The sequence below is a fragment of the Danio aesculapii genome, chromosome 19 (genome assembly GCF_903798145.1).
Source record: "Danio aesculapii chromosome 19, fDanAes4.1, whole genome shotgun sequence".
In the NCBI taxonomy this organism is placed as follows: Eukaryota; Metazoa; Chordata; class Actinopteri; order Cypriniformes; family Danionidae; genus Danio; species Danio aesculapii.
In genome coordinates this window covers 29,431,342-29,443,982 of record NC_079453.1, presented here as the reverse complement: position 1 = coordinate 29,443,982, position 12,641 = coordinate 29,431,342, and the positions used below count along the sequence as shown (strand labels likewise).

The 12,641-nt window shown below is 34.8% G+C and overlaps 1 protein-coding gene across 1 annotated transcript; it reads left to right on the top strand.

Moving 5' to 3' along the window:
- The first annotated feature begins 5,024 nt into the window (after positions 1 to 5,024).
- On the top strand, positions 5,025 to 7,527 carry ndufs6 (NADH:ubiquinone oxidoreductase subunit S6). The gene is made up of 5 exons (XM_056480452.1): positions 5,025 to 5,041; positions 5,170 to 5,374; positions 6,566 to 6,619; positions 6,712 to 6,834; positions 7,366 to 7,527. The coding sequence occupies exons 2-5, from the start codon at positions 5,231 to 5,233 to the stop codon at positions 7,432 to 7,434; spliced, it is 390 nt and encodes a 129-aa protein (XP_056336427.1). The 5' UTR covers positions 5,025 to 5,041; positions 5,170 to 5,230; the 3' UTR covers positions 7,435 to 7,527.
- Positions 7,528 to 12,641: the final 5,114 nt, after the last annotated feature.

Genomic DNA, 12,641 nt, shown 5'->3' with positions numbered 1-12,641 from the left:
TCTTCCCAAAAACTGTTGATACTGAAGATTAGTTGTAAATGAGTAGTTTATTTGGTCTTCTGGCGTGTGTTTTTGCATATATTTAGCCGGTTGTTGACTGCCGGTTCATGAAAAACAAACTGTCAGTGTTTTTCAAAACAATCCCCGCTCAAATTGCCTGGAGAATCATTTACAGTGCACGTGCTTAAACCACTGGGACCTTGTAAGCATGACAACTTTCCACAGACGGCCACAGCTGAGGAGTGTCGAGGATCGTGATCATTCTTCTGTTCAGTGCTAGAGACATTCTTTAAAATAAAAGGGTATTTGAATAGATGTTTGTATGAAGGGCCTTTAACATCTAAGGAATAAAAATAATTCTTAAGTTCTTTAGAGTGAAAAGGGTTATGTGCATTACTAAAATTAGATTCAGACTATATAAATGGTTATTTAAAGAACTATTCGATGAAAGGCTTTTGGGGGGTGGGGGGTGGGGGGTTCTGTGGTATCAATATAAACAAACTTTTGTTTTTCATGACATCTTTAATTGTAAGAAATCACAACTCAAGAGTCTATATGAGCTCATTATCTCAACTTCAACATATAATTTAAAGCTCAAACATCTCATACTGTTTATGGTGCTTTATATGAAATTTTGGAAATATATGTACGTGTTAGAACCCAGTCTATGGTTAGAACTTAGACATATTACAAAGACTAAAAACAAACAACAGGAGAGTTTAGGCTAGAAAAGTCTCTGCGATGTAGTGTCGCCCTCTGCTGTACAAACGATATACAACACGTAGCAACGCCTTATCAAAACCATAGAGACCTATGGTTATGGAGGCTACTTTTAAAAGGTATTTCATTACAGATTACAAAATTCAAGCTTTAAAATACATTTTTTACGTATTTTGTTAGAGTACCGATCTCAAAATCACACAAGAACTTTTGGAAAGAAGTCAGAATATCTGAAGATGAAGGAAGATCAAACACATTCAAGAGCTGAAGGATATTTCTGAAGAACAGAAGACAACTTGACTGCTCAAGTCCGACTGATATAAATTGCTGCTGATTGGTAATAACAGACAGCTAAGTAGACGGTATGCATTAAATGCACTTCAGATTTAATTCTATTTTAAACACCACCTGTTTATAACTGTTAAATTTAACTAGCAGCATATAACTGGCATAACACATAAATCAATTTGCAAGAAAACTTGAAAGATTTTTGTTTGTTGGATATTTCAGACCTCAAAAAAAAAATGGACGTTTATATTACATGAAAAAAAAAAAAACATGTTATGTTCTTTGTAGGCATAGGCCAGTATAAGATTCTGGCAGTTTAATAACCTTGGATAAAAATACCACAGTTTCACAGTATTGTGATGATTACTGCTCTAAAATAAATTCTTTTAAATGTCTGGATAAAAAACTAAAACTTTTTTCCTTTGAACACAATATATTTAATTTTGAGAAACAATTAAAATATTTTGCAACTTAAATAATTCAAATGAAGCATTGATTTATGCCATCTTAATTAGTGTCAAAAACAGATTTCTTTAAAATTTAAAATTGTATCTTGGATATCTTTTCTAATGAAGATACTGTTGTCCTAAAAAACAACAACAAAAAACATAAATAAAAAATCTTACATGTACCTTAGGAACAGAATAGCAGAAAATGTGGGCGGTTTTAAAACCTTAACTTTTCCAAACCGCGGTAAACCTTGAAAGCGGTTATCGTCCCATACCTAGTTCTTTGCTCTTTAATTCATAAATACTCCTTAAATCTGACACAAGGTGTTGTTTAAAAATAGATTTGAAATTGATTGGTGAGAAACTGACCACTTAGATGTTGAAAAAAACTTGTATTTTAACCATCAATGCAGACTGAACTGCAATTTAACAAATGCAGGTTTAAAAAAAGACTCACAATGCACAAAGACCATCCAGAATAGCCAGTTCACGAATATTTTAATTCTGTGGGTTTATGTAAATGAGGCTAGAAAAGTCAGCATATCATTTTTTTGTTTGTATTTGTTTGTTTAAAATGTAATGACTTATTTCACGAGCAACAAAATCATTTGTCCAACTTCCTCCTAATTGTGTAATTTTATACTTAATTATTGATTTTATACTTAATTATTGAATCAATTATTGATCTATAATAAGTGTACTAAGTGGGTCTATTGTAGATCCAAACTGCAATGTAGTGTCATATCCATAAACAGACATGTCAAGCAGTTGCATAAATCAAGCAGTTGTATTTAATAAGCCAAATGGTTCATATCTCTTGACCTGCTCTCCTCTTTAACACGTGAAATGTGAATAACTTCCAAATCTTTTGAACATCTTTTCAGCCTCTGTCAACATTTATTAGAAACTCTATGATCTCCACATGCTTAGTACACCATTAAAGTGATTCTTCATTTGAGAAGCAGCCAATGGCATAAAAAACACACACACACACTTAAGGTCTGGGTTAATTCAGCCCTGCCGCTGCTTATGTCTGGGGTGGGCTTTGCAAAAAACAAACAGTCTTCCACGGCGGCGGACAAAAAAGCAGTCTTTACAGCGTTTTCTAAGAGCGCTTTTTGTCTTCATGCCAGTAGACGGTTGAACACACAGAAGCTGCTGGCATCGTCTGAGCAGTGGTGAGAGGAATGCTGTGTGTGGCTTGAACATCGGGTTGACGACTGCTCTAAACGGCACTGCTGCAGCTGTGAAGGTGGACAGGCATCTCTGTGCTCGTACTGCAGGTAAAGAGATGGAAGCTGCACATCTGGCAACTCGAGACAACTGACGAGTCAGGGAACCAACAAGACAGGGGAGCAACATGATGTCAACACCTGGCTGAGAAAAACAACAACATTAATTACCTCAAAAGATAAATTGACCCACGTTTTAGTAACTTGATGGAATAGCTCATCCAAAAATGAAAATGATGTCATCATTTACTCTCCTTATAAACATTTTTGAGATTCTTTTTACTGAGAAGATATTTTGAAGAATGTTAATAGATGTTGGAAACAGGTAGTCATTACTTTACATTGTATTTATGTTTCCTACTAGTATAGATGTCAATGGTTTGAACACTCTTTAAAGCGTCACGAAACACTAAAACATATTTTTTGAGATGTTGGCAATCATATATATGTGCCACCTAGCTAAAAACACTATTAGGACACATATATTTCACAAAAAAAAAAAAAGAAAATTGGCTGTTTTTGAAGCGGTCACGACGATTAGATCATTGTGTAAATTCCAGCATGGAGATTGGCCATCAGCACTGGCCAGTACAAAGTGACGTCATTGAGTTTTCAGCATGTCTGTGCATTATTCATGAGAAAAAGTTGATTTGAACCAATCAGCATGCTCTATTATGAATGAGATGCAACTTCATTAACATGCATGAGATAGCTTCATCGTATTTTAACTGCTACAGAGTTCAGAGAAGCATGGCCCAAATGGTGTTACCAAGCACAATTAAATTCGTTAGATGAAAAACAGTTCAGAGACGCGGTTCGTCAGAGTTCCAAAACAAAAGTGTTGTTTCCATTTCTCTGCGACGCAAGCATGTGTTGCCCTGATAACACACGAGGTAAGTTTGTTTTATAAGAAAAATGGTGAAATCCAGATTTGCCACCAGTTCGTGATTTTCTTGTCTCTAAGAATTTGGTAATTGATTGATTAATGTTTTATGTGTATTCAGATGGCAAAGTTAGTATCGTCAACAGTTCTCTCAGTTTTTGAAGAAATACCTTAGTCAATATGAATAAAGTTACTAAGTTTGGAGTAATATCACTAAAACAGTTAACATGGAAAAATTAGATAGCATTCTCAGATCCACTGTAAACGCTGCTCTCCAAATCACTGTCTGTCTCCCCTGAATCTGTGTTTGTGTTGCTGGTATGCACATCAGTTATTGTGCGTAATGAAACTCCCCTTTTCATGCAAACCCTTCCCTCTTTTGCCACTTGACACTCCCACCTACACAAAGCTGGAGTGGACTCACCCACTTTCCTGACTTTTTTGCAAACTAGAGAAGTGAAAACACCCTGCTGAGACAGGTTGGGAGATGGAGGGGTTACAAGGCCCTTTAAATTAAAATATCTTCTTTGGTGTTTAACAAATAAATAAGAAAGAATTTAGAAAATTCAGATTTCTGGGTGAACTTTTTCTTGGGAGTTCCTCAAACAGGGAAGATTTCTTGTTGGTTGGCTCAACGTCAGACCACCTAATAAGTTATTTGTATTTCAGTAAGACACTAAATATGAAAAAATATATAATTAAAATCACTAATTGATTCATACATATGTCCCCTTCAGAGGGTTTGTACGTTGCAAGGAAAATGCAAGTATTGCGCTATTGCCATTCAGCTTAACATATGCGTTTATGAAAACATTAAACGGCATACTTGTTTAGATATGTACTAAATATAATAATTATCATTGGAATTATCAGGAGTTCATGCTAAATAGCTGCACAGTGCCTTTAAAGATGTCGTGATTATTGTCCCATGAACAAAATACATTATTTTGACATTATCTTATCATTTGACATTATCTAGTATTTACATGGTCTTTAAAAGCTACAAGAATGTAAATGTTTGTCCCATGTCTGTTTGCTCGTATTCAAAACATGCTAAATTATTATATATTCTAAACTTATTTACAAATATAAAGACGTCCAAGTCTTCATTGCTAACAAGGCAATTAGCATGAAAATAATTTTGAAAAAGTCTCACTTTGTGGGCCGCTAACTAGCTTTGCAGGCTACACACTCTATTCTAAAGCATATGAACGTGTTCATTTCAAGAAGTTACAATAATATTTTCAACAATTAAATATATTTAATGCATACCTGTCTGAATATGCAGATAGAAAGGCGTGTATTTAAGCGTTTCTTTATCCAATATACATCAGTGCGAGGGTAGCATGCTTTTCAGACGCGAGAAAACCCATCCAGTTCCTGTGACGCAATGACTTTGTGGGAAAGTCATACTGCACGCATGCGCATTATACTCGCCGAAATCTTCCCTCAAACCTGTGTATGTAAAGGTCTGTTTGTATATATAAAATACCAAGTGGATGTTCTAAATACAGACGAATAATATACTCTAAATGGGGCTCGTTTAAACGTACAAGTTAAAGAATGACAAAATAATTAATGTAGTGTCTACCAACAGGGGTCAGCAGAGAGGTATGAAGAGCGAAGCAAAGGCTGCTGGGTAATGATAACAGGCAAACATGGCAGCCATCCTACCAAGGATCTTGTCCTTCGGTAAAAATACGAAGGTTTTGTTCAACGGTTTGAGATTATCAGCAGTTCCAATTCAGCAGTACAGTGTTCCGGTTTCAAACCATGGAGAAAAAATTACCCACACGGGACAGGTGAGGCTGGATCTAAAGGATACTGCATGTCTGTTAATCACTGTTAGCATTTATTGTGAGAACTGAGGCTTATATCTGGCGTAATAGAGTATATAGTAAGTCGAATTAATAGCAGTTATTTTGTGCATGTAGTGGCAACTGAATGATGAAAGACTGCATTGTACTGATAACACTGATTAAATAAAGTAAATACAAGCAGAATCTATTCTAGTAGCTATCAAGGTTGTAGAAATAACAGTTTAAATAGTTTAAAGTTCTAAAACTTTAATATATTTAGCTTGTAATTGTTTGTTTACGGTGTTTTGAAAGAACATGTAAACGTAATACAATTTATAAAACCTTTATTACTTCTCTAGTGTAGATAATATAGTGTAATATAGATAATAACCAAATGTATTGTGTTGTTTATGTGTTTAATCATACACTTCACTTCAGTTGGTGCTCTATTGAGAGAAAAAATATCGTTCAAACAGAGTAAAATGTACTTAACTAGGTATTGCATAGTAAACTTTAATTGACTAAGTAGAAATTAATCAAAAATGTTACTTTTACAAAAAAGTTAACCAAATTCGACTTAATTTCGTACATTTATTAGTAGCCGTTTTTCTATTTTTGTATTTTGATTTATTTGTAGCAGTTTTTTGTATCCGATTAGATTTTTTTTGTATTCGAATTAATATTAGTTATTTTGTGCATTTAGTGGCAACTGAATGATAAAAGACTACATTACATTGATTAAACAGAGTAAATGCAACCAGGAAAAAAATATTCTAGTAGCTATCCAATTAAAAATTGTAGAAATTACAGTTTAAATAGTTTAAAGTTCAAAAACCTAAATATATTTTGCTTGGAATTGTTTGTTTACAGTGTTTTTTTAAAGAATATGTCAAAGTAATACAATTAATAAAAACCTTCATCACTTCTCTTGTGTAGTTAATATAGATAGTAACCAAATTTACTGTGTTGTTTAAGTGTTTTGTTAAGTAAAGTAGACACTTCACTTCAGCTAGTTCTATATTGAGGGAAAAAATCGTTCAGAGTAAAATGTTCTTAAAACTTGGTATTGCATGGTAAACTTTAAATGACTATATAAATGACATACAGTTAAGCAGATTTGACTTAATTTTGTACATCAAATTTACTTAATAAGAAAAACTATGTATTCTCATTTACTTTTTGTTTTTATTGCAGGTCTATGATGAAAATGATGTGAGACGGGCTAGATTTGTTGGCAGACATAAAGAGGTAAAGGGAACTATTCAGTGATGTACAAAGGTAGCATGTATATTGATTTTCTTATTGTTTGATGTATTGTAATGTTCTAATATTTATTGCAGGTGAATGAGAACTTTGCAATCAACCTGGTTGCAGAAGAACCAGTCACACATGTAGAATCCAGGGTGGTGTCCTGTGATGGAGGCGGAGGGGCTCTCGGCCACCCCAAAGTTTACATCAATTTGGTAAACAAGTATTTTATATAAGAACGGTTTCTAAATTTGATTAAAATTGGTTAAATTAAATATGTAGAGCCCAGGATCACGTTATAAAGTATGCAAATTTCTTGTGCAAAACATCTTTTTTGTCCAGTAATTAATTACTATTTACTTTATTTAAAATCATGGTTCAAAAACATTACATTGCTTCACACAAATCTGCAAACATCACTAAAACATATGCATTTATATAGACTAAACACTTAAAATGTGGAAATCCTCTAACCATTTTCATAAAATCACACGTTTGTTATTTACACAAAAATAAAAAGGCATCATTTAAAAAAATATTCAAGTTGAAAGCTACTTTCAAAGGTTAGCATTTTCAAGCTACCATTTACATAACACTATTGTCATGTAAATGAATTGCCATAATTCCACTCATAATTTTTAGTTTTTAGTTGAATACTGTGTTGTTTAAATGCCCCTTTAAAAATGTCTCTTTATGTTTTATTTAACATTCATAATACACATTATAAACATGTAACTTTTTCACAGGACAAGGACACCAGAGTTGGCACATGTGGATACTGTGGGTTGCAGTTTAAGCAGACGCATCATCACTGAAGAACTGTTTTGTTTGTGTGGGCCATATATTATTCAACTTTGAGGATCTAAATCTTTTCTCTGTACAATAAATATACTATAATATAAACAGAACATCTGCAGTGTTTTCATTTTGTTTCTTTATTTTCTGGGAAATTATGCTGGCCGGCAACCACAAAGTATAGTGTTATTTAGGGGGTCTGTCGAAAGTATGTAGAAGAATATATCAAAATATGTAGAAATAAAATGCAGATACATTTAATAAGATGCAAGCTTAAGCATTCAGAGGACACATAAATTAGGTAAATTGCGGTATTTAAAAAGTATTTAAATTTAAAAAATAATAATATTTTATACAAATTTATGAATATTAAAATAAAATAATTAAATTAGTCTTTATATTATGAGGCCTTGATTACTATGCACTTACATTTAAATTGATAATTTGGTACAAAGCACTGATTATGTATGTTCATGTATTTTGGAAATTATCTGCATGTAATGAATTTCTGTAATTCCATTTATAATTATACTGTTGACCCTTCCCTTGCACCTTAAACCATGCCACTAAACCTTAGCTAAGGCCATTTAATGTAAAGTGGGACCATATCACAGTAAAAAAAAAAAACGTATACAATAAACCAAAACTCTGGATGAGGATGGTCATATTTGGGGATCACTGATAAGTGATTATTTATTCCATATTCCAGGATTTACAGACAGAGGGCGCACGTGGACTTTTTAAAATGGTCAGCGCTTAGAAGCAGCAGACTAGCATCAGCGTTTCTTTTTTCAAAACATTTTGGAGGAATCTTACTTATTAATATTAACAAAATGAAAGTTTTTTTTTCTACAGAGATGCAAGAACAAAAATTGTGGGTCTTATAATTTACAGTTTTTGAAAACAATCAGAAGAACCTTCTTCCAATGTAAACAACGTTTTTGTGCAATGGAGATCGCCCAAGGGCCCTTGTGGAACCATATATAGCTTAAATGATTTTAATCAAGCGTTTCACTTGTGGGTTGAACCTACCTTATGCTGTAATGTACTCTCAGACGTTAAGGTTCAAAAGCTGTCACTTTTTAGGTACTAATAATAGCTATCAAGGTACAAACGTGTTCATATTGGTATGTAAAAAGAGCAAATGTACACCGTTTGAAGAGGTACCGTGGCAGTTGACAGTTTTTACACCTTTATTTCTGCTAGTGTTACAGGCTGCCCTGAAATGAGAGACTTTAATACTACATACAGTAGCAAGTAAAAAAAAAAACAATAGGTAACAAGGGTAGTGTGTGCAAATTTATAGCAGGCTACTCAAAATAGTACACAAAAATTACAAGAGAGTTACTTAAAGGCAAAGTATGCAGGATTTACCGCTAGAGGGCGCATATTCAAAACAAAGACACAGTTTGATGATCTGAATGCAGAAGCATGGGAGATGTCATTTTCATTACATCCTACGAGACTCCTGCAGGAATCATGTTTAAGGATGAGCTAAAGTGTTCAAAACTTATTATGGTAGTTTGAAGCGGAGCAGCAGTTGAAGCGAAACAAGACAAGAATAGACGACGAGAGCAACGTGGCACAGAAGCAGCAAAGTTTTTATTATGGCACAATCTTCCAGTAGTGATCATACAGGAAAGAAGCAGTGCTGTTTTATTATAATACATTATAAAGTTCTGTTATAATGGTGCTCTGTGCAGTCTAATAAAACCAGCGTTTCTCTTTTTCTTATAAAACCAAACTGGAAATCGAGGCTGTGTGATGTCATTAGCATGACAATAGGCCACGTTCACTTGTTAATATTGCTTATTTCTCTGGATTTGAACATTCCTCAAAACATTTGAAATAATATAAAATATGCAATTGTTATAATGTTCCTTTTTTGGACATTTTATTGAAGAAAAAATACATATTGTGCCTTTATGTGTGCATATGATGGATTTCACTATTCAGTGAGCTTATGGGAGAGGATTTGCAAGTGACAATGAAGCGTCGTAACTGATGCTGGTATTTTACATAATGACAGCTTGGTGAATGAAGTATGTTATATTCATCCTAAAGGCATTCATATTATTATATAACTATATATAGACTATTATAGAATACACACACTTCCACACAATTGCAAATTTCTTATCTATATGCAGTTTTTATGCTTATAAGAAAAAGAACATGAGCTTCACATTTGCAGTCATTCATTCATTCTATTTCTTTTCGACTTAGTCCCTTTATTAATCAGGGGTCATCACAGCGGAATGAATTGCCAACTTATCCAGCATATGTTTTACACAGCAGATGCCCTTCAAGCTGCAAACCATCACTGGGAAACACCCATACACTCTCATTCAAACACAAATACTACGGACAATTTAGCTTACCAAATTTACCTATAGCGCTTTGGACTGTGGGGGAAACCGGAGCACCCGGAGGAAACCAACGCGAACATGGGGAGAACATGCAAACTCCACACAGAAATACCAACAGACCCGAGGCTCGAACCAGTGACCTTCTTGCTGTGAGGCGATCATGATACCCACTGTGCCACCGTGACGTCCACATTGCAGTCACATGTTAAAAGGGTTATGTGAAACATTTTGAAATATGGCAAATATATTATGTGAAACCTACTCGCGCAGTTTCCATGTGTTTAACATTTTGTGTAATTTTCAGGTGATTGCAGATAAAAAGTAAAGCATAAAATGTAACTGATTGTAAATCTATAAACCTTAAAGGGCACCGATGATGAAAGTGATCTTTTGTAAGCTGTTTGGACAGAACTGTGTGCAGGTATAGTGTGTCCACAGTCATATTGGGGTGATATAAAGAAAATAAGTCTCTTTTTTTTAAATTTCCTGATATTAAAATAGGATCCAAATCCCTCCCATTTTGAGGCCCACCGCAACGTAACATAGGAGTGCAGTTTCCCCACCCACCGAATTGATTGACAGCCATGTATTAACATGTCTCTATAGAAACGCCAATAATCATATCAACAAGACAGGACGTGCACCAAGAAACTGGGATTAAAAGATCTGTTCAGCTTTCTGTGACCATCAATCATCATCAAATGTGTGAGAGAATGTGTGTCAAAAAATGAGTTTACAAGTTTAAAACTTTTTAAAAACAGTGCATGTTTGTATAGAATTACAGCGATTTTACCGTCTTTATCACCACAGCTGCATGTCAGTACAATTATAAAAGAAGACGCTTCAATCCTGGTTTGTGGACGTTAAATCTGATTTATTTTGTACATTAACATAACAGACATCCATACAGCAGTGCATATTAATCTGTATCCTGTCACATTTGTCATGCAAAAACTGTGCAAATTTAAACGTGCGCTGTGTGTCCACTGTGTGTATGTGTCTGTGTGAACTTTGTAACTATATTGTGTGTGACCCATCAAAAGGCTTAAATTACCTCCACAACAAATGCATCAAATAATCATTGGAAAAGTTCTTACTGTAGTATTTCTCACAAATGTTACATGAGATCTGCTTCCTTCTTGTCTGTCACTGTACTGTTTATCTGACGCAAACAGCCGGAAATTGAGGCACACTCTGACAGGCACATGGGAACGGGCAGGGAAAACTAGCCTTAAAGGCACAGACAACAAAAACAGTTGCATAGTGTTCAGAGCAGAAAATTTCAATATTCTGAAATGTATATTAAATAATCTGATGGGTGTTTTGAGCTGAAACTTTTCAGACATGTTCTGGAGACACAAAAGTCTTATCTTAAATCTTGAAAAAGGAGTAAAATAGGTGCCCTTTAATTACTTAAATAAAAATGAAATGAAAATGTTCCAAAACTACACACATTTCCCTTATTTTACAAGACTTTAAGTGTATTTTTTGCAAAGCTCGTGTTTTTTTCCTGCAAGAGAAGAGAAAAGGAATAAAAATACATAAAACCAACATGACTGTAAATCTATACGCTATACGATTATACTTCCTTTGCGCTTTGTCTTAGCGTGTTCGTATTTGAGTGCACATGTGCAACATGTAATGTGAATATATTACACATGTGCCCTAAATGATCTGACAGGTCTCATGTATAATCAAACACCATCATCATCCATCCCTAAAAGAAGAGCGGTCAGCTTCAGGTTCTCTCTCCGACATACTCTACAGGACTTCCAATTTTTTCTCTCAACAATATTTCTGAAGCACGTCTAGCCAGGATCGACATGAAAAAGAGCGAAGGGTGAAGAGAACAGAGCGACCTGCATCTTTAAGCGCTTTTTCTGTCTCGTTCCTGCTAAGTTTGGAGAATGTCAAGGGGGATTTAGTCTGATAAGAAACACTAGTGCGGAACAATACATGTTTGAGGAAGATCATATATATATTTCATCAAGAGTATTCTCTGCCGACACGGCCATGCCAAATTGGCCTTGTGGCAGTGTGGAGGAAGCCCGGTCTCTAGTGGTGCATGCAGTGGAACTGAGTTTTCCGGCTGGAGGCCCCTCAGGTTGAGAGAAAGGCAGCCATGCTGGTATAATTGGGGCTGGTGACAGAAGGCAGGAGACAGCGTGATGCCAATTAACCCTCATCTGCGCTGTGTCCTGTCCAATATGTGTGATAGGTAAGGAGAGGGCTTCATTGTTAAGGGCCGCCACTTTTTTTCTTTATCAGGAAGCGTCTAAATTGCAGGTGGTTGGCTGGTTTGAACATTGCTCGGAGCGAAATCTTGGGGTGAAACTGAGCATGTAAATTGTGCTGCATAGAAAAGTTGCCTCTATTATTCATGAAGCTCAAACGGAGTCAGCGGAGATAAAGAAGGATGTTGTGGGCTTGCAAAAAATGGCATCTTTTACGGTTTAAAGGGATAGTTCACCCTAAAATGTAGTTTTACGTATTATCTACTCTTCCTCAAGTGGTTCCAATACTGCGTTTCGTTCTTCTATTGAATTCTAAAGAAAATATTTTGACGAAAGCTGAAAACCAGTAATTGACTTACAATAGTTAAAATAGAATTGAAGTCAATGGTTACAGGTTTCCAGCATTCTTCAAAATATCTTCTTTTGTGTTTAACAGTTAAAAGAAAGTTAAACATGTTTGGAACGAGTGAAGGGAGAATAAATGATGACAGAATTTTCATTTTTGGGTGAACCATCCCTTTAACTTGAACTTCTGCAGTGTATCATGATGTTTTATTGTGATCATTTCTTTCCACATGCAGCGGTAGAACTGATCCTTTACATCCAATTTATGGATTTTAAATG